The sequence below is a fragment of the Aotus nancymaae genome, unplaced genomic scaffold (genome assembly GCF_030222135.1).
Source record: "Aotus nancymaae isolate 86718 unplaced genomic scaffold, 86718_ANA_hifiasm-v0.15.2.pri h1tg000063l, whole genome shotgun sequence".
In the NCBI taxonomy this organism is placed as follows: Eukaryota; Metazoa; Chordata; class Mammalia; order Primates; family Aotidae; genus Aotus; species Aotus nancymaae.
Window position 1 is genome coordinate 483,008 of NW_026988477.1, and position 26,817 is coordinate 509,824.

The 26,817-nt window shown below is 54.7% G+C and overlaps 1 protein-coding gene across 7 annotated transcripts in view; it reads right to left on the minus strand.

The window, feature by feature from the left end:
• The window catches only part of EHMT1 (euchromatic histone lysine methyltransferase 1), a 236,509-nt gene that overhangs the window by 109,384 nt on the left and 100,308 nt on the right, over nucleotides 1-26,817 (minus strand). For 6 of the 7 annotated variants that reach the window (XM_064366037.1, XM_064366036.1, XM_064366038.1 and 3 more), the window contains 2 exons: nucleotides 19,897-20,453; nucleotides 2,928-3,108 (listed from right to left, as the gene is read on the minus strand). In XM_064366037.1, coding sequence (XP_064222107.1) covers nucleotides 2,928-3,108; nucleotides 19,897-20,445 — 730 coding nt within the window. In that variant the 5' untranslated portion in view covers nucleotides 20,446-20,453. The other variant, XM_021671475.2, reaches the window with a different exon arrangement.

Genomic DNA, 26,817 nt, shown 5'->3' on the forward strand with positions numbered 1-26,817 from the left:
ACCTGCTTGCTCACACACACCTGGCTTGCCCGTGGCAGGTGTGGGATCTGGGCCGGGAGGACCAGCCGAGCATAGCTGCTGGACCGAGTGGGTAGAACGGGCCCAGCAGGTGCGAGTGAACTCAAGCAGAGGTGCCGGTGGCCACAGAGGTTTCCGGCTGGCAAAGTGACACTCAGCGGCTCCTGTACCAGCAGGACAGAACCTACGCAGGTTCGGCTCTGTACGGACGCTGTTGCAGAAGGTGTTTGTCTCTCTCTGCCATCCCGGTAAGTGGACTCTGCACCCCCTGTCCCAGGATACTTGACAGGGGACTCCTCCATCTGCACTCCTGCCTTTCCAGCGATGTTGAAAGATGCGCTGACGACCATCACAAGACAAGGCAGCTGTGGGTGCCGTGCTCCTCTTAGGAAACAGTACTGGCACAAAACTGCAACTTCTATGCCCACCTTGGAAGGTGGGGCAAGCCCTGGGTGACAACACACGGGAGCAGCTGAAGCTGAGGGAGCATCTGTGACCCTGGACAAAGCGGGCAGCTAGCTACTGACGCAGTTCCTCCAGGGCTCCAGGCCGTTTTACACACTGCCCTAGGCTAACACACTGGCGGAACACCCACGTCCAGTTTACGAATAAGGAAGGGGTGACAGAGGAAGGGGGCTGTGGAAGGGTGAACTGGGGCCTGCTAAACACACTGGGTACTTTGTTTTAGAAAACTCTTTTAAAAGATGATGATATAACAAAGCTAAAATAGGAAAAGAAAATCTCAACAGTTTAACAACACTTCAGACATTTCTTGTAAGCCCTAACATCCGTGAGCATAACGCCATACTTTTGCAAAACACCAAGTTTAACTGTTTCAAACAAATAAAATTAACTTAAATAGCAAAAAAGTTGACGGTAAGGGGAACAGATAATAACTCCCCGGAGAAAGAGCTGGTTCTGGCACCGGGAAGGGACAAGGCAAGGTGAGCCAGACCACTGGGTGAATCAGGAAGGTCTTGATGAAGAGGTGGGTCACGCCCCAGGACTCAGCACCAGCCTAAAGGGGTCACCAATGGACAAACTTGTGACAACCTGAGCAACAAAATAAATAATGATAGGAATAGATTATAGTCCAGATGCTCAAATAAGAGTCCATGAGTCAGTACTTAAAAAAAAATACACAGGCTGGGGGTGGTGGCTCATGCCCGTAATCCTAGCACTTTGGGAGGCCAAAGGAGGAGAACTGCTTGAGTCCAAGAGTTCAAGACCAGCCTGGGCAACATGGTGAGACCCCCATCTCTCTCTCTTTTTATTAAATAAATGGACAGATAACTGTGTGGATGGACAGGAAAGTGAAGCACCTCCTCACAGTAGCAACTGAAATACTCAAGAGAGGAAATGAGGGAGTTAGAACACCACCATCTGGCACCCAGCAAGCAGGACTAGCTGAGTGTGTGTCACAGCAGACGCTGAAGCCCCTGATGGGGGGCGCCCGCAACGCCTGGGGTCCGTCCCCGCAAGACAAGCCTGCGATCTAGGAGCAGTAAGTTTATGATGGTGGGATCTGCAGACTCCAGCAGCCGAACAGGACAAAGGGCCACCCAAATTCAATTCCTAAGGTCACTTGCCAGTCAGCTGCATCGCTCCACGACTGGCACCCGATCCTGGGAAGGACTGGGCAAACCCACATCACACACGTTCTACGAAACAGCTGGCCTGTACTCCTCAAAACGCCACATGAAGAAAGACAAAGAAGGCTGAGAATGTTTGCGATTAAAGGAAACTAACAGGACACAGCCAACTAGGTGGCCGAGGCTCCAGGACCAAACTTGATGTGTCCTTTGCCCTAGAGGACAGGAGGGCATGGGCAATGCTGAGCAGGAACTGAGGTGGGGAGCGGCACGGCGGCACACCTCCTCCCGGGATGTCTGCGCTGCAGTTACCCAAGACCCCCGCCAGGATGTCTGCGCTGTCGTTACCTAGAGAACGTCTTCATTTCTGGGGCGCTACACATATTTTTAGGAAATAACATCAGTTTTCAGGGTAAAGGCGCACAATGTCTACAGCTTATGTTCATATCTCAGGAAAAAAGTTAGACACAGGGGGTAGGGGGTGTGGTTGTGCCACGTGGTAAAATGAGTCAAGGGCACACAGGGCTTCTTTGTAAAATTTTTGCAACTTTGCTGGAAGTCTGAAAACAATAAAAAATATTTTTAAAGTCCAGAAAAAAGACAGACACCTGTAGCCAGGTGATCATCCCCCAGTGAAGCCTTTCAGGCTGACCCCCAGCATTCGCCAGGGCTGACAGGAAGGCCCTGGCATCTCTCTGGGACGGCGCCAAACATGCACCCCATTCAGAAGCTGAGGACGGTGAAAGCCCAGGGAGCTCCGACATGTTGCTCACGCTGAGGTGCCGGAGCCCACCCAGCACCTCCCATAAAAGGTCCCCGGTAAGGAAGCAAACGTCCATCCACTCCCTGAACTGCACATAGAAGCTGCCAGCCCCGGAGAGTGAGGAGCCTGCCCAGAGCGAGTGGCTGGTGGCAGAGCAGGTGGAGCGGGCGGCGGGCCTCACCCTGGGCCACAGGCTTCCCCAGCACACCCCAGCGTTTCCAACGGCACTTCACCTACACACCAGGAAAGCTTCCCAGTCCAGGGTCTCCTCCCCAAACGCACCAAGTTAGTAAGATACTAGTAAAGAGAACAATCTTCATCTTGAGAGTGAAAACAAGCTGGGAAATCAGTGGTGCATTAGACAAGGCTTTGGAGCAGAGGGCACGTGCACCTCCTTAGGTGCACAGGTGAGCTCTGCGGAACGGCCACTGACACCAACAGTCACTCATCAAGAGCCACAGGCACTTACAGCCACACACGACTCTCACCTGGCAAGGAGCAGGCTCGAAACACACATTCGAAGAGCAAAGACAGTTGCTGGGTCTCCCTTTTACCTGTCTGTGATTTTGTGGTGGCCATGTAGCATTGGTTCTGAGGTAGCGACGGATGAAGGGATGGGAAGGGGGGTAAAAGCTGCTGTCGTCCAAAGTCAGAAATGTTTCTGTTGATCTCCTCTTTTGGTTCCTTATGATCTCTAGCTTCTCGAACTTCTCTGGGGTCTTTACTGGCTGCATGCTTCAAAACAAAGACAGTGAATAACTGTAACTGTGCATAAGCAGATGGTCATTGAAATAACATGCAACCAGAATCACAGTTCCTCTCCCCATTAACTCCCCACAACTAAAAGATGAGACACAATGGAGAGAAGAGAAAGTCTCAGGTGGAAACAGCAGGACAGTCCTCACAGAAGCCCCTGGCACTAAGACGTGTGTGCCCAGCTGCCCTCGGATGGGTTAGGCCCGCAGCCACAGGCTAAGAACAGCGTTCACAGGGCTAAACATAAGGACGAGGAAGGAGGGGCAGTGACACATGTGGTCCACAAAACCTGAAACATTTTCTAGCTGGTTCTTTCCAGAAAAAATGTTCCAACCCCCGACTTAGGTAATAAATTTACTAAGCTAAAAAATACCCAAACTGGGCAGCGTCAAAACCGCTCGAAAACTGCTTTCCCAGTTTATCACAGCTACAATTTGCAACATCCCCAAATGGGATTTATTCCACAGCAGGTAACTGTTATGTGTTAAAATGCTCTTTTACTCGGTCTCCCTCATCTCCTAAATCTACCTTCAGTCTCAACCTGCAGGACAAGGCTGTGACGTCAAAAGCGAACTCCCAGCACCACCTCCACTGCGGAGCGCACAGACACACCTACATCTTCACTCCCTGCCTCCCTAGCCACCTCCAGACCTGTGATAGTTAACTTCACATGCAATTCAATTTGACCTCATTTTACCGTGCAGGCAGTAGGTACGATACATAGTAAAAAGTGTGAGAGGACAGGGCATTCCTCCGCAACTGGTACTGGGAGAACTGAATGACCACATGAAAGAGAATGAAGCTGGACTCTTCTAAACCACATATAAAAGCTAACCCAAGACTGACCACAGACCTAACTGCAAAACCTAAAACCATAAAACTCTTAGGAGAAAACGTAGGTGGGAAGCTTCCCAACGTTGGGTCTGGCAATTATTTCTTAGATATGAGACCAAACGCACAGGCAACAACACCAAAAACAGACAAATTGGACTTAATCAAAATTAGCATTTCGGTCAGGCGCGGTGGCTCACGCCTGTAATCCCAGCACTTTGGGAGGCCAGGGCGGGCGGATCACAAGGTCAAGAGATCGAGACCATCCTGGCCAACATGGTGAAACCCCGTCCCTACTAAAAAATACAAAAATTAGCTGGGTGTGGTAGGCACCTGTAGTCCCAGCTACTTGGGAGGCTGAGGCAGAAGCATTGCTTTCACCCGGGAGGCGGAGGTTGCAGTGAGCTGAGCTCGCGCCACTGCACTCAAGCCTGGCGCCTGGTGACAGAGTGAGACTCTGTCTCAAAAAAAATAAATAAATACAATTTCTGGGCCAGGTGTGGTGGCTCACACCGGTAATTCCAGCACTTTGGGAGGCCAAGAGGGGAGGATCACTTGAGGCCAGAAGTTCAAGACGAGTCTGGGTAACATAGCAAGACCCTATCCCTACAAAGGAAAATTTCTAAAAACTAACATGTATGTGCATCAAAGGACATAGTTAACAGAGTGAAAAGGCATGCTACAGAATCAGAGAGGACATCTGCAACGCCAGCAGGAATTACTACCCAGAACACATGAAAAAGTCCTGCAACTCAGTAATAAAAATAACCCGATTTAAAAAAGGGCAAAGGACATTACAGACATTTCTTCAAGGAAGACGTCCAAATGGCTAATGAGCACATGAAGAAAATGTTTAACCTCATTAGGGAAATGCATATCAAAACCACAGTGAGTATCATTCACACACACTAGGATGGCTATGAAACAACAGAAAACAGTCAGTGCTGTAAGAACCGGAGAAACGGGAACCCTTGTGCGCTGCTGTGGGAATGTGAAATGGTGCAGCCGCCGTGAAAAACACGATCTTGATTCCTCAAAACGTTAACTGTGGAACTACCATGTGATCCGGCAATTCCACTACCAGGCATGTGCCCCAAAAGAACTGAAAGCAGGTCTTGAAGAGACATCTGTACACCGACGTTGACATCAGCATCCTTCACAGCAGCCAACGGGGGCAGCCACCCGAGGGCCAGCTCGGGGAGCAGTGGATTGCAGAGAGTCGTGTGCACACAGTGAGTGGGACTCAGCCCGAGAAGGAGTGTGGATGAGCCTTGGGGACACGATGCCGAATAAAATCACTCAGCCACAGAGGACAGATGTGGTACAGTTCCACTTACAAGAGGTCCCTAGAGTCGTCAAACTGATGGAGACAGACAGAGTAGAAGGGCTGGAGGCAGGGGCTGGAGCAGGGAATGGGAAGTCAGTGTGCAAAGAGGCAGAGCTTCATTTTGGGAAGATGGAATGATACGAGACCAAGTGACAGAGGGTGGTGAGGGCTGCTCAACAATGTGAATGTGCTTAATACCACTGAGCTATTTACTAAAAAACAGTAAGTTTTATGTTATGTTTTACCCGCCCTCCCACCTCACCCCCCACACACGACAAGGCATCCTCATCAACTAGAGTCAAGGCCAGGGAGAAGTGACCGAGGTCATAACTGTAATTCCAAGTGCCCGATGTGTCCGTGACATGGGTGAGCATGTGGCTGCTCAGAGGGATTCAGGAGACGCTTGTGGAGGTTACAGATGAGGCGGGCAGGCAGAGTGGGGAGTGCCAGGTAAGAGCACGCGGGGAGAACAGGGTAGCACGTGGCTCGGATGGGAGATGAGACGGGTGTGCCAGGGCGAGCTGGAAGGCACAGGGAGTGCACATTCTCGAGGCTGGCTCTCACTGTCTCCCTCCAGCACTCTGCGCCTTTCTCGGTACCACAGGCACACTGTCCGCATCTGCTTCCCTCCTTCCTTCCCTCTCTGTCTCTCGAGCACATCTTGCTGCCATGTGGTACTTGCAGAGCTTCTCACTGAGCCCAATCTAAGCTGCTAGACACCCGACTGATGTCCAGAACAGACATGGAACCACCTGGGCTCCCTACTGGGGAACCTATTGTGGAGTCACATTCTAGTGGCCACAGCTCTCTGGGTTTCTCGTTGCTTTTCCCTGTGGAGACCTGTCCAGCTCAGCAGCCCTGTCTGCCACATTCTGTGCCACATTTCTCTTGGAACGTACCTCCACTCCTGGAATGACCGTACTTTTTCCCCTAAGGATTAATGCTGTCTTCCCACCTCCAAAGCACAGTTCAAACATGACAGCTCCCCCTACCATGTGCACGCACGAATACACCCTCTGCAATCGGAGCAATGCTGGAATGCAACACATCCGCTTTATAGAATTTCTTGGTCTTTCTCCAGTACACCAGGTTAGACTGCAATGAAGTCACTGTTATAACTCAGGAGTCACAGGCCCCTCTTATGTCACCTACAAACTACCATGCAGGCTGTTGGCTATCGCGCTCAGCCGGTGCTTACAAACACAAAATGCACTTTGAAGGTACATATAAATGAAGGGCAGAAACAAACCCTGAAGGGGAAATAACCATGTGAGGCTAATTCTTGCTGAGGTACACAATCTATTCGTTAATCTAAAGGTCATTTGCAAAAATCTAAACAGTAAGATTAAGAATGGCTGAACCTAGGTGAGGATTCTAGATTTTTATTTTGTTGGGACTCCATTATCTAACAAAGCACAAGGAAGAGAAGATCTTGCCATGGAGGCATCGTGACTGGCCTCTGTCTTCACATGGTCTGGCTCTGGAAGCACAGCCCTTCCCTGGGGCTCCTCCCTCCTGCGGGGCGCTTGGCACCAGTGTGAATTCTCACAGCTGGACACTTAGTAGCACCTATCCACACAATTACTAAGAACTACTTCCAATGCAGACTGACAGGCACCACCTCTCTCCCGGAACTAGAGCCCAGAGTGGGTACCAGGAGGTGAAGTGCAGACACGTACACGCAGAGAGAACACCACAGGGTGCCCTGCTGATGCCTTCTGGACTGGGCAGAACTCAGGGAAACGGAGTTGCCAACCAGGGCACAGAAACAGGCATTTTCACATGGAGAAAACGTTCCCTTCCACAGCTTCCACTTTTTTTGCCCTCCTAACAACAGAGAAGCTGCCAATGAGCAGGTCTCACTGTGAGGCAAGGCTTCAAGAGCTCTACAAGGGACCAACGCTGGACCAGTGCTAGCGGGTCTCACTCTGAGGCGAGGCTTTAAGAGCTCTACAAGGGACCAGTGAGCGGGTCTCACTCTGAGTCGAGGCTTTAAGAGCTCTACAAGGGACCATGAGCGGGTCTCACTCTGAGGCGAGGCTTTAAGAGCTCTACAAGGGACCATGAGCGGGTCTCACTCTGAGTCGAGGCTTTAAAAGCTCTACAAGGGACCAGTGAGCGGGTCTCACTCTGAGGCGAGGCTTTAAGAGCTCTACAAGGGACCAGTGAGCGGGTCTCACTCTGAGGCGAGGCTTTAAGAGCTCTACAAGGGACCAGTGAGCAGGTCTCATTCTGAGCCGAGGCTTTGGGAGGGACCAACACCGGATACAAGGTCCAAATCCGTGGGTGCTGGCCATGGATAGTGAGACTGCAGCTATAACAACACCTTCACTTTTAAACTTTTACAAGAATATTGGATTTATTAACATAGCCTGCAATGTTCATTTTATCACTGAATGACTGTTTTTAAAATATAATTTCAATAAATTGTGGTTATTAAAAAAATACCAAACAAGACTGAACTGCTTTTGGGGTGGCAGGAAATCCTGAAGGGAGGAGAGGCCATGCCCAGAGCCACAGACACAGAGCACACAAAGGGGGCAGGGCAAGCACCCACCCACCCAGGTCTCTGCTGCACCACCTCGGTGGGGTCCACAGACACCAGCACACAAGGGGCACAGGGCAGGCACCCTCCCTCCCACGGTCTCTGCTGCACCACCTCCATGGGACCCACAGACACCGCCTGCCCTGGTTCAGTTCATCTTCTTCTCCCGCAGGCCCCCCAGAGCAGTGCAAGTTTTCCCGGGTGTGGAGAGGGTATGCAGATCTTCAAGAAACCAGGTTCTGGAGTCTCTTTTCCTACAACTGACTGAACTGTGAATGTTGAGTAATTTTCAACCAAATGACATGTGTTGTAATCAGTTATACTTTAACTACTGTAATACCTCAATCCAGAACAAAGCAATCACTTAAACGAGCCTCATGGTCAGAGAACATTTTTAAATTAGATTTCAAATTGCTTTTTTCCCTAGAGGAGTGTGATAGGGTGACAATAGAAGATCCTCAGGAATAAACTGTATGAAAACAAGATCCTGGAAACAAGACTGCAGTAAAAGCACAACTTCAGCGGATGAATGATGGGAAGTTTCCACGTGAGTTTAAAACTGTGACCTGTGTGCCATCCACAGGCAAAAACAAATTCAGCCTCAGCCCAAGCCTCAGACTTTATACAAACGCTAACTCAAAACAGATCGCAGATTTAAAGTTCACATAAGACGAAAAAAATTGGAGAAACTGAAGGGCTACGTGAAGAGTTCTCACACACAACACCAACAGCACAATCGAGAAAACTGAAGAAAGGAACATCAAAATGAATCACCTTTGCTCTGTGAAAGACCTTTGAGACAAAGAAGAGAAGCTTCAGACCAGGAGAAAATACCAGGAACCACGTCACGTATCTGACAAAGCACTCATACAGAACATTCAAAGCAAACCAAAATTCTAATTTTAAAGTAAGCAAAAGTCTGAAAGACACTGCCCCAAAGACAACATACTGATGACAAAGCAATGTGGAAGGGGACCAGTGTGAGAGGCATGGGACAGGGAGACTGAGAGGCGTGGGAGGGGGAGTGTGAGAGGCATGGGGGGGCAGTGTGAGAGGAGTGGGAGGGGGGAGTGTGAGAGGCGTGGGAGGGACTGTGAGAGGCGTGGGAGGGGGCGACTGAGAGGCATGGGGGGAGTGTGAGAGGCGTGGGGAGGGAGTGTGAGAGACGTGAGGGGGAGTGTGAGAGAGAGGCGTGGGAGGGAGTGTGAGAGACGGGGGAGGTGTGAAAGGCACGGGAGGGGGGAGTGTGAGAGGGTGGGAGAGGGAGACTGAGAGGCGTGGGAGGGGGGAGTGACAGAGGCGTGGGAGGGAGTGTGAGAGGCATAGGAGGGCGCGACTGAGAGGCGTGGGAGGGAGTGTGAGAAGCATGGGAGGGGGCGACTGAGGCGCGTGGGGGGAGTGAGAGGTGGGAGTGTGACAGGCGTGGGAGGGAGTGTGAGAGGGTGGGAGAGGGCAAGTGTGAGAGGGTGGGAGAGGGTGTGAGAGTGGGAGAGGGCGAGTGTGAGTGTGAGAGGGTGTGAGAGGGTGTGAGGGTGAGTGTGAGAGGGTGGGAGAGGGTGTGAGGGCGAGTGGGAGAGGGTGTGAGAGGGTGGGAGAGGGCGAGTGTGAGGGTGGGAGAGGGTGAGTGTGAGAGAATGGGAGAGGGTGTGAGAGGAATGGAGAGGGGAGTGTGAGAGGATGGGAGAGGATGTGAGAGGGTGGGAGAGGGCGAGTGTGAGAGGGTGGGAGAGGGTGAGTGTGAGAGAGTAGGAGAGGGCGAGTGTGAGAGGATGGGAGAGGGTGGGAGAGGGTGAGTGTGAGGGTGGGAGAGGGCGAGTGTGAGAGAATGGGAGAGGGTGTGAGAGGAATGGAGAGGGGAGTGTGAGAGGATGGGAGAGGATGTGAGAGGGTGGGAGAGGGCGAGTGTGAGAGGGTGGGAGAGGGTGAGTGTGAGAGAGTAGGAGAGGGCGAGTGTGAGAGGATGGGAGAGGGTGGGAGAGGGTGAGTGTGAGGGTGGGAGAGGGTGAGTGTGAGAATGGGAGAGGGTGTGAGAGGAATGGAGAGGGGAGTGTGAGAGGATGGGAGAGGATGTGAGAGGGTGGGAGAGGGCGAGTGTGAGAGGGTGGGAGAGGGTGAGTGTGAGAGAGTAGGAGAGGGCGAGTGTGAGAGGATGGGAGAGGGTGGGAGAGGGTGAGTGTGAGGGTGGGAGAGGGCGAGTGTGAGAGAATGGGAGAGGGTGTGAGAGGAATGGAGAGGGGAGTGTGAGAGGATGGGAGAGGATGTGAGAGGGTGGGAGAGGGCGAGTGTGAGAGGGTGGGAGAGGGTGAGTGTGAGAGAGTAGGAGAGGGCGAGTGTGAGAGGATGGGAGAGGGTGGGAGAGGGTGAGTGTGAGGGTGGGAGAGGGCGAGTGTGAGAGGGTGGGAGAGGGTGAGTGTGAGAGGCTGGGAGAGGTCGAGTGAGAGGGTGTGAGATGGTGTGAGAGGGGAGTGTGAGAGGGTGTGAGGATGGGAGAGGGTGTGAGAGGGTGGGAGAGGGCGAGTGTGACAGGGTGGGAGAGGGCGAGTGTGAGAGGGTGGGAGTAGGCGAGTGTGAGAGGGCGGGAGAGGGCGAGTGTGAGGGTGGGAGAGGGTGAATGTGAGAGGGTGGGAGAGGGCGAGTGTGAGAGGGTGGGAGAGGGTGAGAGGGTGGGACAGGGCGAGTGTGAGAGGGTGGGAGAGGGTGAGAGGGTGGGACAGGGCGAGTGTGAGAGGGCGGGAGAGGGCGAGTGTGAGGGTGGGAGAGGGTGAATGTGAGAGGGCGGGAGAGGGCGAGTGTGAGAGGGTGGGAGAGGGCGAGTGTGAGGGTGTGAGGGTGGGAGAGGGTGAATGTGAGAGGGTGGGAGAGGGCGAGTGTGAGAGGGTGGGAGAGGGTGAGAGGGTGGGACAGGGCGAGTGTGAGAGGGCGGGAGAGGGCGAGTGTGAGGGTGTGAGGGTGGGAGAGGGTGAATGTGAGAGGGTGGGAGAGGGCGAGTGTGAGAGGGCAGGAGAGGGCGAGTGTGAGGGTGTGAGGGTGGGAGAGGGTGAATGTGAGAGGGTGGGAGAGGGCGAGTGTGAGAGGGCAGGAGAGGGCGAGTGTGAGGGTGTGAGGGTGGGAGAGGGTGAATGTGAGAGGGTGGGAGAGGGCGAGTGTGAGAGGGCGGGAGAGGGCGAGTGTGAGGGTGTGAGGGTGGGAGAGGGTGAATGTGAGAGGGTGGGAGAGGGCGAGTGTGAGAGGGTGGGAGAGGGCGAGTGTGAGAGGGCGGGAGAGGGCGAGTATGAGAGGCGAGGGAGAGGGGAGTGTGAGAGGTGTGGGAGGGGGGAGTGTGAGAGGTGTGGGAGAGGGTGAGTGGGAGAGGCTGGGAGAGGGTGGGAAAGGGCAAGTGTGAGAGGCGTCAGGGGGAGTGGGAGAGGGCGAGTGTGAGAGGCGAGGGAGAGTGTGCGTGTGAGGAGTGGGAGTGGACGCTCCCCATCAGCAGTCACAGGGACGTTCACGCTGAAGCCACGAGGAGACAAGAGCACACCCACAGAAGGGCTAAAATAAAAAACGGGCCACATGCAGTTGCTCACGCCTGTGATTCCAGCACTTTGAGAGGCTGAGGCAGGTGGATCATGAGGTTAGGAGATCGAGACCATCCTGGACAACACGGCAAAACCCCGTCTCTAGTAAAATACAAAAATCAGCTGGGTGTGGTGGCGTGCACCTGAAATCCCAACTACTTGGGAGGCTGAGGCAGGAGAATTGCTTGAACCCAGGAGGCAGAGGTTGCAGCGAGCCAAGATCACGCCACTGTGCTCCAGCCTGGGCGACAGGGCAAAACTCCATCTCAAAAGAAAAAGAAACAGGTAACAACGAACGCTGGTAAGGACAGCAGAAAACAAGAAAGCAGCTGCTCCAAGGCCGCAGGTGGGAACGTGAAATGCTGCAGCCCCTCTGTAGTGTGCTTCAGCATTTTCCTTGTAAAACTAAACACCCAAAGGCCATACAACCCAGTGATTATACTCCTGTGTATCTGACACACAGAGGTCAACCTTATGTCCAAAATGTGTACATAAATGTTCAGAGCAGCTCTACTGTAAAAATGCCCAGTGCCCTTCAGCAGGTGAGCGCTGACATACAAGGCTGTCCACAACCCACAGAACACCAAGGCCTCAGCAGAGCAAGGGACGGCCTAGTGACATAACTTGTATGGATATTTATTTGTTTGTTTGAGGCGGAGTCTCACTCTGTTGCCCAGGCTGGAGTGCAATGGCGCAATCTCGGCTCACTGCAACCTCTACCTCCCTGTTCAAGCAATTCTCCTGCCTCAGCCTCCCGAGTAGCTGGGATTTCAGGTGCCTGCCACCATGCCCAGTTAATTTTCGTATTTTTAGTAGAGACGGGGTTTCACCATGTTGGCCAAGCTGGTCTCGAACCCCTGACCTCAGGTGATCTGTCTCCCAAACCGCTGAGATTACAGGCATGTGAGCCACCGCGCCCAGCAACTTGTATAAATCGTAAAAGAACTATGCTGAGTGACAAAAGCCACTCTCAAAAGGTTACATACACTGTAATTCCATTTATAGAAAATCTGAAATAGGCCAAGAACATTGGCTCATGCCTGTAATCCCAGCACTTCTGGAGGCCAAGGCGGGCAGATCACCTGAGGTCAGGAAGACCAGCCTGGCCAACATGACAATATCCTGTGTCTACAAAAATACAAAAAAGAGCCAGGCATTGTGATGCACGCCTGTAAACCCAGCTACTGGGGAGGCAGAGGCAGGAGGATCACTTGAGCCTGGGAGGCAAATGCTGCAATGAGCTGTGATCGCATTACTGAGCTCCAACCTGGGCAACAGAGTGAGATCCTGTCTTAAAAAAAACACAAAACAAAAAATCTGAAGTAACAAAATTGTAAAAGCGGAATCTGCAGGTGAGAGGCTGACAGAGGCTCAAGTCTGGCTGGTGGCGACACAGGCGGCGTCAGGACCCCCAGTGTAAAGGGTACTTCACGTCTCGACTGTGACGGTGGTAACACCGTCTACACACGACCACACTGCACAGAACTCCCTACACGTGTGCATGTACACACACGTGCACGCAGGTGATGGCGAAACCGAGCAAGCCCCACGGACGTCACCGATGTCAGCGTCCCGGGCCTGACACAGTTCTCTAGTTACCAAAGACTTCACCACTGAGGGACACTGGGTGGAAGGGACACAGGCTCTCTCTGTAGTATTTTTGCAGCTTCCTGTAACGCTATGATTATTTTAAGGATTTTCTAAAGTCTTGACATGTACAGAAGAATACTGCAAAAGGTGGAAGTTGGGCCAGGCCGGCCAGGCCAGGAGTGGAAAAGCCCCAGGCGTAGGGCAACTATCAGCACCACAAGGCACCTACCCTGTCTGTCCAAGGAGTGGACACAACACGGGACCCACCACCCGCTGTGTCACTGCAGGCAGTCCAGCCCCACAGCACCCACCACCCGCTGTGGTCACCGTGGGCAGTCCAGCCCCACAGCACCCACCACCCACTGTGGTCACTGCAGGCAGTCCAGCCCCACAGCACCCACCACCCGCTGTGGTCACCGTGGGCAGTCCAGCCCCACAGCACCCACCACCCACTGTGGTCACTGCAGGCAGTCCAGCCCCACAGCACCCACCACCCACTGTGGTCACTGCAGGCAGTCCAGCCCCACAGCACCCACCACCCACTGTGGTCACTGCAGGCAGTCCAGCCCCACAGCACCCACCACCTGCTGTGGTCACCGGGGGCAGTCCAGCCCCACAGCACCCACCACCCACTGTGGTCACTGCAGGCAGTCCAGCCCCACAGCACCCACCACCCACGGTGGTCACCGTGGGCAGTCCAGCCCCACAGCACCCACCACCCACTGTGGTCACTGCAGGCAGTCCAGCCCCACAGCACCCACCACCCGCTGTGTCACCGCGGGCAGTCCAGCCCCACAGCACCCACCACCCACTGTGGTCACTGCAGGCAGTCCAGCCCCACAGCACCCACCACCCACTGTGTCACTGCAGGCAGTCCAGCCCCACAGCACCCACCACCCGCTGTGGTCACCGTGGGCAGTCCAGCCCCACAGCACCCACCACCCACTGTGGTCACTGCAGGCAGTCCAGCCCCACAGCACCCACCACCCGCTGTGTCACCGCGGGCAGTCCAGCCCCACAGCACCCACCACCCACTGTGGTCACTGCAGGCAGTCCAGCCCCACAGCACCCACCACCCACTGTGGTCACTGCAGGCAGTCCAGCCCCACAGCACCCACCACCCACTGTGGTCACTGCAGGCAGTCCAGCCCCACAGCACCCACCACCCACTGTGTCACTGCAGGCAGGCCACAAAACACGCACACAGCACTCACAGTCAGGCTGAGACACAGTGACAGAAACAAAGGTGGAAATACCCTGGAGAGAGAAAAAAGCTAAAACCTCAGAGGAAAAAAATCGCAAACAAGAGGTATCAAGTGCAAGAGCAACTCCCACGTGAGGAATCGGAATCTATAACAGAGATCATAGAAGAATTATAGTCATTATCTTTTGAAAGATAAGGCAAGATGTTGAAAGAACTAATCAGGCCAGGTGTGGCGGCTCACCCACCCCAGCACTTTGGAGGCCCGAGGCAGGCAGATCATCTGAGGTCAGGAGTTTGAGAACAGCCTGGCTAACATGGTGAAACCTGTCTCTACCAAAAATACAAAACTTAGCCAGGCATGGTGATGAGCACCTGTAGTCCCAGCTACTTGGGAGGCTGAGGCAGGAGAATCACTTGAATCGGGGAGATAGAGGTTGCAGTAAGCTGAGATGGCATCACTGCACTCCAGCCTGGGCTACAGAGAGACTCAATCTCAAAAAAAAAAAAAGAAATAATGAGAGATATTGGGCATGAAAAACACAGATGTCAAAATAAAACATATCAATATATGGGATGAACAGCAAGAAGAAGAGTGAGGAACCAATCAGGAGGCTGGCAACAGACACAGCGGCCCAGGGGGACTGCGGAGTCAACCATCTAAGAGGGGCTCCGTGGGAGGAAAATGGAAAGGACAGTCAGACGCGGCATTCCTCTGGAGCTGAAGACACAGCCCTCCAGTGACAGGGCTGTGAGCCCCGAAACGGGGCTGAGAGGAAAGAGCAGATTATCTACAAACCAAGGACAAGGATGCGGCTTGCAAATGTTCACCAGCAACATCAGACAGAAAATTCCACGAGAATGTGACCACAAACTTACAATTCACATCCAAAGAGAATTCCACGAGAATGTGACCACACGTACAACTCACGCCCAAAGAGAATTCCACGAGAATGTGACCACAAACATACAACTCACACCCAAAGAGATTTCCACGAGAATGTGACCATGAACCTACAACTCACGCCCAAAGAGAATCTCACGAGAATGTGACCACACATACAACGCACACCCAAAGAGATTTCCACGAGAATGTGACCACGAACCTACAACTCACGCCCAAAGGGAATTCCACGAGAATGTGACCACAACCTAGAACTCACACTGAAAGAGAATTCCATGAGAATGTGACCACGAACCTATAACTCACGCCCAAAGGGAATTCCACGAGAATGTGACCACAACCTAGAATTCATGCCCAAAGAGAATTCCACAAGAATGTGACCACAAACGTACAACTCACGCCCAAAGGGAATTCCACGAGAATGTGACCACACATACAACTCACGCCCAGAGAATTCCACGAGAATGTGACCACGAACCTACAACTCACGCCCAAAGAGAATTCCACGAGAATGTGACCACAAATGTACAACTCACACCCAAAGAGAATTCCATGAGAATGTGACCACAAACCTACAACTCACGCCCAAAGAGAATTCCATGAGAATGTGACCACAAACGTACAACTCACACCGAAAGAGAATTCCACAAGAATGTGACCACGAACCTACAACTCACAGCCAAAGAGAATTCCACGAGAATGTGACCACAACCTAGAACTCACGCCCAAAGAGAATGCCACGGGAATGTGACCACAAACGTACAACTCATGCCCAAAGGGAATTCCATGAAAATGTGACCACACATACAACTCACGCCCAGAGAATTCCACGAGAATGTGACCACGAACCTAGAACTCACGCCCAAAGAGAATGCCACGAGAATGTGACCACAAACGTACAACTCATGCCCAAAGGGAATTCCACGAGAATGTGACCACAACCTAGAACTCACACCCAAAGAGAATTCCACGAGAATGTGACCACGAACCTACAACTCACAGCCAAAGAGAATTCCACGAGAATGTGACCACAACCTAGAACTTACGCCCACAGAGACGTCCAACTAGGAGAGTGCATTAAAAGCCCTGCCCACACTTCGAGAAACGTACTGTGTACACACCATATAGGGTATGGTCATGAGTACAGCACACTCTGTGTGAGAGGCAGGTGAGTCCTGTGTGAACATCAGCACAGTGCATGTGAGAGGCAAGTGAGTCCTGTGTGAACATCAGCACAGTGCATGTGAGAGGCAGGTGAGTTGTGTGTGTGAACATCACCACAGTGTGTGTGAGAGGCAGGTGAGTCCTGTGTGAACATCAGCACAGTGCATGTGAGAGGCAGGTGAGTTGTGTGTGTGAACATCAGCACAGTGCATGTGAGAGGCAGGTGAGTTGTGTGTGTGAACATCAGCACAGTGCATGTGAGAGGCAGGTGAGTTGTGTGTGTGAACATCAGCACAGTGCATGTGAGAGGCAGGTGAGTTGTGTGAACATCAGCACAGTGCATGTGAGAGGCAGGTGAGTTGTGTGAACACCAGCACAGTGCGTGTGAGAGGCAGGTGAGTTGTGTGAACATCAGCACAGTGCATGTGAGAGGCAGGTGAGTTGTGTTTGTGAACACCAGCACAGTGCGTGTGAGAGGCAGGTGAGTTGTGTGAACATCAGCACAGTGCGTGTGAGAGGCAGGTGAGTTGTGTGAACATCAGCACAGTGCATGTGAGAGGCAGGTGAGTTGTGTGTGTGAACATCAGCACAGTGCATGTGAGAGGCAGGTGAGTTGTGTGTGTGAACATCAGCACAGTGCGTGTGAGAGGCAGGTGAGCTGTGTGAACACCAGCACAGTGCGTGTGAGAGGCAGGTGAGTTGTGTGAACATCAGCACAGTGCGTGTGAGAGGCAGGTGAGTTGTGTGAACATCAGCACAGTGCGTGTGAGAGGCAGGTGAGTTGTGTGAACATCAGCACAGTGTGTGTGAGAGGCTGGTGAGTTGTGTGAACATCAGCACAGTGCATGTGAGAGGCAGGTGAGTTGTGTGTGTGAATATCAGCACAGTGTGTGTGAGAGGCAGGTGAGTCCTGTGTGAACATCAGCACAGTGCATGTGAGAGGCAGGTGAACTGTGTGTGTGAACATCAGCACAGTGCGTGTGAGAGGCTGGTGAGTTGTGTGAACATCAGCACAGTGCGTGTGAGAGGCAGGTGAGTCCTGTGTGAACATCAGCACAGTGCGTGTGAGAGGCAGGTGAGTTGTGTGTGTGAACATCAGCACAGTGCGTGTGAGAGGCTGGTGAGTTGTGTGAACATCAGCACAGTGCGTGTGAGAGGCAGGTGAGTCCTCTGTGAACATCAGCACAGTGCATGTGAGAGGCAGGTGAGTTGTGTGTGTGAACATCAGCACAGTGCGTGTGAGAGGCTGGTGAGTTGTGTGAACATCAGCACAGTGCGTGTGAGAGGCAGGTGAGTCCTGTGTGAACATCAGCACAGTGCATGTGAGAGGCAGGTGAGTTGTGTGAACATCAGCACAGTGCGTGTGAGAGGCAGGTGAGTTGTGTGAACATCAGCACAGTGCGTGTGAGAGGCAGGTGAGTTGTGTGTGTGAATATCAGCACAGTGTGTGTGAGAGGCAGGTGAGCCCTGTGTGAACATCAGCACAGTGCGTGTGAGAGGCAGGTGAGCTGTGTGTGTGAACATCAGCACAGTGCGTGTGAGAGGCAGGTGAGTCCTGTGTGAACATCAGCACAGTGCATGTGAGAGGCAGGTGAGCTGTGTGTGTGAACATCAGCACACTGTGTGTGAGAGGCAGGTGAGTTGTGTGAACATCAGCACAGTGCGTGTGAGAGGCAGGTGAGTTGTGTGAACATCAGCACAGTGCGTGTGAGAGGCAGGTGAGTTGTGTGAACATCAGCATAGTGCATGTGAGAGACAGGTGAGTCGTGTGTGTGAACATGAGCACAGTGCATGTGAGAGACAGGTGAGTCGTGTGTGTGAACATGAGCACAGTGCATGTGAGAGACAGGTGAGTCGTGTGTGTGAACATCAGCACAGTGCATGTGAGAGACAGGTGAGTCGTGTGTGTGAACATGAGCACAGTGCGTGTGAGAGACAGGTGAGTCGTGTGTGTGAACATGAGCACAGTGCGTGTGAGAGACAGGTGAGTCGTGTGTGTGAACATGAGCACAGTGCATGTGAGAGACAGGTGAGTCGTGTGTGTGAACATGAGCACAGTGCATGTGAGAGATAGGTGAGTCGTGTGTGAACATCAGCACAGTGGGTGTGAGAGACAGGTGAGTCGTGTGTGTGAACATGAGCACAGTGCATGTGAGAGACAGGTGAGTCGTGTGTGAACATCAGCACAGTGGGTGTGAGAGACAGGTGAGTCGTGTGTGAACATCAGCACAGTGGGTGTGAGAGACAGGTGAGTCGTGTGTGTGAACATGAGCACAGTGGGTGTGAAGGCAGGTGAGTCATGTGTGTGAACATCAGCCCAGTGCATGTGAGAGACAGGTGAGTCGTGTGTGTGAACATGAGCACAGTGCATGTGAGAGACAGGTGAGTCGTGTGTGTGAACATCAGCACAGTGGGTGTGAGAGACAGGTGAGTCGTGTGTGTGAACATCAGCCCAGTGCATGTGAGAGACAGGTGAGTCGTGTGTGTGAACATGAGCACAGTGCATGTGAGAGGCAGGTGAGTCGTGTGTGTGAACATCAGCCCAGTGCATGTGAGAGACAGGTGAGTCGTGTGTGTGAACATGAGCACAGTGCATGTGAGAGGCAGGTGAGTTGTGTGTGTGAACATCAGCACAGTGCGTGTGAGAGGCAGGTGAGTTGTGCGTGTGAGAGGCAGGTGAGCTGTGTGTGTGAACATGAGCGCAGTGTGTGTCAGAGGCAGGTGAGTCGTGTGTGTGAACATCAGCACAGTGCGTGTGAGAGGCAGGTGAGTTGTGCGTGTGAGAGGCAGGTGAGCTGTGTGTGTGAACATGAGCGCAGTGTGTGTCAGAGGCAGGTGAGTCGTGTGTGTGAACATCAGTGCAGTGCATGTGAGAGGCAGGCGTGCCCTGCTGGTCTGAAGCACTCAGGATTCAAGTCTCATCTGCTCTCAGGGTTGGGAGGGAGAGCTGGGCATATGTCAAGTGACCAGTTGCTTCTCACTCTGTCACATGCTGGCTCTAAGCAAGGTCATTTCTATTCACTTCTCAATGAAACAGGGTGAGTGCCAAGTCTCTCCTAGCCAGAAGGAAAGCCCCAAAGTCCAAAACAGAGGAGGAAGTGGCCTCCTTGAAAGCATCTGACATATCTTTCTACAGAGGACAACAGCACCCTGTGAGGAGGGCAAAGCCCAAGAAGGAATAGAGGCTCTGGCACTCATGCCTGAGACATTAGCAGCATTTCTTCTTTTTTTGAGATAGAGTCTCACTCTGCTGCCCAAGCTGGAGTGCACTGGGGTGATCCGGGCTCACTGCAGTCTCTGCCTCCCAGGCTGAAGCAATCCTCCCACCTCAGGCTCCCGAGTAGCTGGGACTACAGGTGCGCACCACTATGCCCAGTTAATTTTTGCATTTTTTACAAAATTCTGTATTTGAGTTTTGCCACGTTGCCCAGGTTGGTCTCAAACTCCTGGGCTCAAGCAATCCACCCACCTCAGCCTCCCAAAATGCTGGGATAGGCGTGAATCACTGAGCCCGGCCCTCTGCTAGCTCCTCACGGGCCCTGTCAGATAACCACTGACACTTACTGGCTTCTCCTCAGTGCACCAAAGTCCATTTGCTGTGACTAAAACAAAAGATGGAGAAAAGGAAACAGCAAGAGAAGACAAAATTACCAGGCCCACGACGGACTTCGGCATGGTCTTGCGTGCCCTGTGGACCTTTACGTCGGTGCCAGGGGCCGGGGGCTTCCTGTCCTCTGTGTCAGCACTCCCCTCGCCGAGGGTGGCTGGTGGGGCAGCTGGCGTCTGGGGAAAAGCGCTTGGAGTCCTGCCTTTGCCAGCCCCTCCAGGAAGGGTTTTTGCAGCATGGCCGGGCAGGGAAGAGGCCAGAGTGTTGGTAGTCCTCAAGGGCTGCGCCTGCAGGGCCGGCTTATTTAAGATGTATCCATTGCTGCCGACGATAGAAGTCTGCACAAAGTCGTCGGTGGTGACGTGGTTTTGCTTCCCCGCTTCCGAGTCTCTTTCTGAAAGCCCATTTTCCGCTATCCGGGGTAGTGTGCTGGTGCCATCCTGGGGGCTGACCCTTGCGCTCTCCTGAGTGTGTTTTGCGGCATCTGCGTGACTGCTGGCGCCGCCGCTTTCACAGGACCCATTGGTCTCACGGTCAGCAGCCACGTGGGCCTCTCCTGCCTGTTTCTCTGCGGAGCCTTCATCGGCAGCCATAGGTGTCTCTGCCAACAGAGGAGAAAGGAGTGTCACTGGCTGCAGGTCCAGCCCTGCATGACTTCACTCAGCCAACACGATTCCCTCCCCTCCACGACACCGTCACCAACACGATTCCCTCCCCTCCACGACACCCTCACCAACACGATTCCCTCCCCTCCACGACACTGTCACCAACACGATTCCCTCCCCTCCACGACACCGTCACCAACACGATTCCCTCCCCTCCACGACACCGTCACCAACACGATTCCCTCCCCTCCACGACACCGTCACCAACACGATTCCCTCCCCTCCACGACACCGTCACCAACACGATTCCCTCCCCTCCACGACACCGTCACCAACACGATTCCCTCCCCTCCACGACACCGTCACCAACACGATTCCCTCCCCTCCACGACACCCTCACCAACACGATTCCCTCCCCTCCACGACACCGTCACCAACACGATTCCCTCCCCTCCACGACACCGTCACCAACACGATTCCCTCCCCTCCACGACACCGTCACCAACACGATTCCCTCCCCTCCACGACACCGTCACCAACACGATTCCCTCCCCTCCACGACACCGTCACCAACACGATTCCCTCCCCTCCACGACACCCTCACCAACACGATTCCCTCCCCTCCACGACACCCTCACCAACACGATTCCCTCCCCTCCACGACACCCTCACCAACACGATTCCCTCCCCTCCACGACACCGTCACCAACACGATTCCCTCCCCTCCACGACACCGTCACCAACACGATTCCCTCCCCTCCACGACACCGTCACCAACACGATTCCCTCCCCTCCACGACACCGTCACCAACACGATTCCCTCCCCTCCACGACACCGTCACCAACACGATTCCCTCCCCTCCACGACACCGTCACCAACACGATTCCCTCCCCTCCACGACACCGTCACCAACACGATTCCCTCCCCTCCACGACACCGTCACCAACACGATTCCCTCCCCTCCACGACACCCTCACCAACACGATTCCCTCCCCTCCACGACACCGTCACCAACACGATTCCCTCCCCTCCACGACACCCTCACCAACACGATTCCCTCCCCTCCACGACACCGTCACCAACACGATTCCCTCCCCTCCACGACACCGTCACCAACACGATTCCCTCCCCTCCACGACACCGTCACCAACACGATTCCCTCCCCTCCACGACACCGTCACCAACACGATTCCCTCCCCTCCACGACACCGTCACCAACACGATTCCCTCCCCTCCACGACACCCTCACCAACACGATTCCCTCCCCTCCACGACACCCTCACCAACACGATTCCCTCCCCTCCACGACACCCTCACCAACACGATTCCCTCCCCTCCACGACACCGTCACCAACACGATTCCCTCCCCTCCACGACACCGTCACCAACACGATTCCCTCCCCTCCACGACACCGTCACCAACACGATTCCCTCCCCTCCACGACACCGTCACCAACACGATTCCCTCCCCTCCACGACACCGTCACCAACACGATTCCCTCCCCTCCACGACACCGTCACCAACACGATTCCCTCCCCTCCACGACACCGTCACCAACACGATTCCCTCCCCTCCACGACACCGTCACCAACACGATTCCCTCCCCTCCACGACACCGTCACCAACACGATTCCCTCCCCTCCACGACACCCTCACCAACACGATTCCCTCCCCTCCACGACACCCTCACCAACACGATTCCCTCCCCTCCACGACACCGTCACCAACACGATTCCCTCCCCTCCACGACACCGTCACCAACACGATTCCCTCCCCTCCACGACACCGTCACCAACACGATTCCCTCCCCTCCACGACACCGTCACCAACACGATTCCCTCCCCTCCACGACACCGTCACCAACACGATTCCCTCCCCTCCACGACACCGTCACCAACACGATTCCCTCCCCTCCACGACACCGTCACCAACACGATTCCCTCCCCTCCACGACACCGTCACCAACACGATTCCCTCCCCTCCACGACACCCTCACCAACACGATTCCCTCCCCTCCACGACACCCTCACCAACACGATTCCCTCCCCTCCACGACACCGTCACCAACACGATTCCCTCCCTCTCCACGACACCGTCACCAACACGATTCCCTCCCCTCCACGACACCGTCACCAACACGATTCCCTCCCCTCCACGACACCGTCACCAACACGATTTCCTCCCTCTCCACGACACCCTCACCAACACGATTCCCTCCCCTCCACGACACCGTCACCAACACGATTCCCTCCCCACCATGACACCCTCACCAACACGATTCCCTCCCTCTCCACGACACCCTCACCAACACGATTCCCTCCCCTCCACGACACCCTCACCAACACGATTCCCTCCCCTCCACGACACCCTCACCAACACGATTCCCTCCCCTCCACGACACCGTCACCAACACGATTCCCTCCCCTCCACGACACCGTCACCAACACGATTCCCTCCCCTCCACGACACCGTCACCAACACGATTCCCTCCCCTCCACGACACCCTCACCAACACGATTCCCTCCCTCTCCACGACACCCTCACCAACACGATTCCCTCCCCTCCACGACACCCTCACCAACACGATTCCCTCCCCTCCACCACACCGTCACCAACACGATTCCCTCCCCTCCACGACACCGTCACCAACACGATTCCCCCCCCTCCACGACACCCTCACCAACACGATTCCCCCCCCTCCACGACACCGTCACCAACACGATTCCCTCCCCTCCACGACACCGTCACCAACACGATTCCCTCCCCTCCACGACACCCTCACCAACACGATTCCCTCCCTCTCCACGACACCGTCACCAACACGATTCCCTCCCTCTCCACGACACCCTCACCAACACGATTCCCTCCCCTCCACGACACCCTCACCAACACGATTCCCTCCCCTCCACGACACCGTCACCAACACGATTCCCTCCCCTCCACGACACCGTCACCAACACGATTCCCTCCCCTCCACGACACCGTCACCAACACGATTCCCTCCCCTCCACGACACCCTCACCAACACGATTCCCTCCCCTCCACGACACCCTCACCAACACGATTCCCTCCCCTCCACGACACCCTCACCAACACGATTCCCTCCCCTCCACGACACCGTCACCAACACGATTCCCTCCCCTCCACGACACCGTCACCAACACGATTCCCTCCCCTCCACGACACCGTCACCAACACGATTCCCTCCCCTCCACGACACCGTCACCAACACGATTCCCTCCCCTCCACGACACCGTCACCAACACGATTCCCTCCCCTCCACGACACCCTCACCAACACGATTCCCTCCCTCTCCACGACACCCTCACCAACACGATTCCCTCCCCTCCACGACACCCTCACCAACACGATTCCCTCCCCTCCATGACACCCTCACCAACACGATTTCCTCCCTCTCCACGACACCCTCACCAACACGATTCCCTCCCCTCCACGACACCGTCACCAACACGATTCCCTCCCCTCCACGACACCGTCACCAACACGATTCCCTCCCCTCCACGACACCGTCACCAACACGATTCCCTCCCCTCCACGACACCGTCACCAACACGATTCCCTCCCCTCCACGACACCGTCACCAACACGATTCCCTCCCTCACCACGACACCGTCACCAACACGATTCCCTCCCCTCCACGACACCGTCACCAACACGATTCCCTCCCCTCCATGACACCGTCACCAACACGATTCCCTCCCTCTCCACGACACCGTCACCAACACGATTCCCTCCCCTCCACGACACCGTCACCAACACGATTCCCTCCCCTCCACGACACCGTCACCAACACGATTCCCTCCCCTCCACGACACCGTCACCAACACGATTCCCTCCCCTCCACGACACCGTCACCAACACGATTCCCTCCCCTCCACGACACCGTCACCAACACGATTCCCTCCCCTCCACGACACCGTCACCAACACGATTCCCTCCCCTCCACGACACCGTCACCAACACGATTCCCTCCCCTCCACGACACCCTCACCAACACGATTCCCTCCCCTCCACGACACCGTCACCAACACGATTCCCTCCCCTCCACGACACCCTCACCAACACGATTCCCTCCCCTCCACGACACCGTCACCAACACGATTCCCTCCCCTCCATGACACCGTCACCAACACGATTCCCTCCCCTCCACGACACCCTCACCAACACGATTCCCTCCCCTCCACGACACCCTCACCAACACGATTCCCTCCCCTCCACGACACCCTCACCAACACGATTCCCTCCCCTCCACGACACCCTCACCAACACGATTCCCTCCCCTCCACGACACCGTCACCAACACGATTCCCTCCCCTCCACGACACCGTCACCAACACGATTCCCTCCCCTCCACGACACCGTCACCAACACGATTCCCTCCCCTCCACGACACCGTCACCAACACGATTCCCTCCCCTCCACGACACCGTCACCAACACGATTCCCTCCCCTCCACGACACCCTCACCAACACGATTCCCTCCCTCTCCACGACACCCTCACCAACACGATTCCCTCCCCTCCACGACACCCTCACCAACACGATTCCCTCCCCTCCACGACACCGTCACCAACACGATTCCCTCCCTCACCACGACACCGTCACCAACACGATTCCCTCCCTTCCATGACACCGTCACCAACACGATTCCCTCCCCTCCACGACACCCTCACCAACACGATTCCCTCCCCTCCACGACACCCTCACCAACACGATTCCCTCCCCTCCATGACACCGTCACCAACACGATTCCCTCCCCTCCACGACACCCTCACCAACACGATTCCCTCCCTCTCCACGACACCGTCACCAACACGATTCCCTCCCCTCCACGACACCCTCACCAACACGATTCCCTCCCCTCCACGACACCGTCACCAACACGATTCCCTCCCCTCCACGACACCGTCACCAACACGATTCCCTCCCCTCCACGACACCCTCACCAACACGATTCCCTCCCCTCCACGACACCCTCACCAACACGATTCCCTCCCCTCCATGACACCCTCACCAACACGATTTCCTCCCTCTCCACGACACCCTCACCAACACGATTCCCTCCCCTCCACGACACCGTCACCAACACGATTCCCTCCCCTCCACGACACCGTCACCAACACGATTCCCTCCCCTCCACGACACCGTCACCAACACGATTCCCTCCCCTCCACGACACCGTCACCAACACGATTCCCTCCCTTCCACGACACCGTCACCAACACGATTCCCTCCCCTCCACGACACCGTCACCAACACGATTCCCTCCCCTCCATGACACCGTCACCAACACGATTCCCTCCCTCACCACGACACCGTCACCAACACGATTCCCTCCCTCACCACGACACCGTCACCAACACGATTCCCTCCCTCACCACGACACCGTCACCAACACGATTCCCTCCCCTCCACGACACCCTCACCAACACGATTCCCTCCCCTCCACGACACCGTCACCAACACGATTCCCTCCCCTCCACGACACCGTCACCAACACGATTCCCTCCCCTCCACGACACCGTCACCAACACGATTCCCTCCCCTCCACGACACCGTCACCAACACGATTCCCTCCCCTCCACGACACCGTCACCAACACGATTCCCTCCCCTCCACGACACCGTCACCAACACGATTCCCTCCCCTCCACGACACCGTCACCAACACGATTCCCTCCCTCACCACGACACCGTCACCAACACGATTCCCTCCCTTCCATGACACCGTCACCAACACGATTCCCTCCCCTCCACGACACCGTCACCAACACGATTCCCTCCCCTCCACGACACCGTCACCAACACGATTCCCTCCCCACCATGACACCGTCACCAACACGATTCCCTCCCCTCCACGACACCGTCACCAACACGATTCCCTCCCCACCATGACACCGTCACCAACACGATTCCCTCCCCTCCATGACACAAATCAGCTATCAGTTCAAACATATTAAATGTAAACATTTCTTAAGCATTAACTTTGAACATTAGATGGCTAAGTTTGGGCAATCACCACTATAATAAAAACTGGAGTATTATTTGGAGATAGAAAACAGGCTTCAGAAGTGGCTTCACAAGAACTAACAGAGAAAATGGGTCAGAAAAAGGCTATACTTGCGCATGTCCATGGTCTGCTGACCACACCCTATAGCAGCTCACTCCCCGATGGCAACCCCAGGAAATCATATCCAGGGCAGTCAAGAAGGAGACGCTATTTTACATGATGAGACTGACAAACACACTTCAACTCACAGACAGGCTGGAGCAGGAAGCCTGCGACGGATGGACGGCATCATCGCTGGGTGCACGAGGACGTCAGCCAAGCGTGAGAC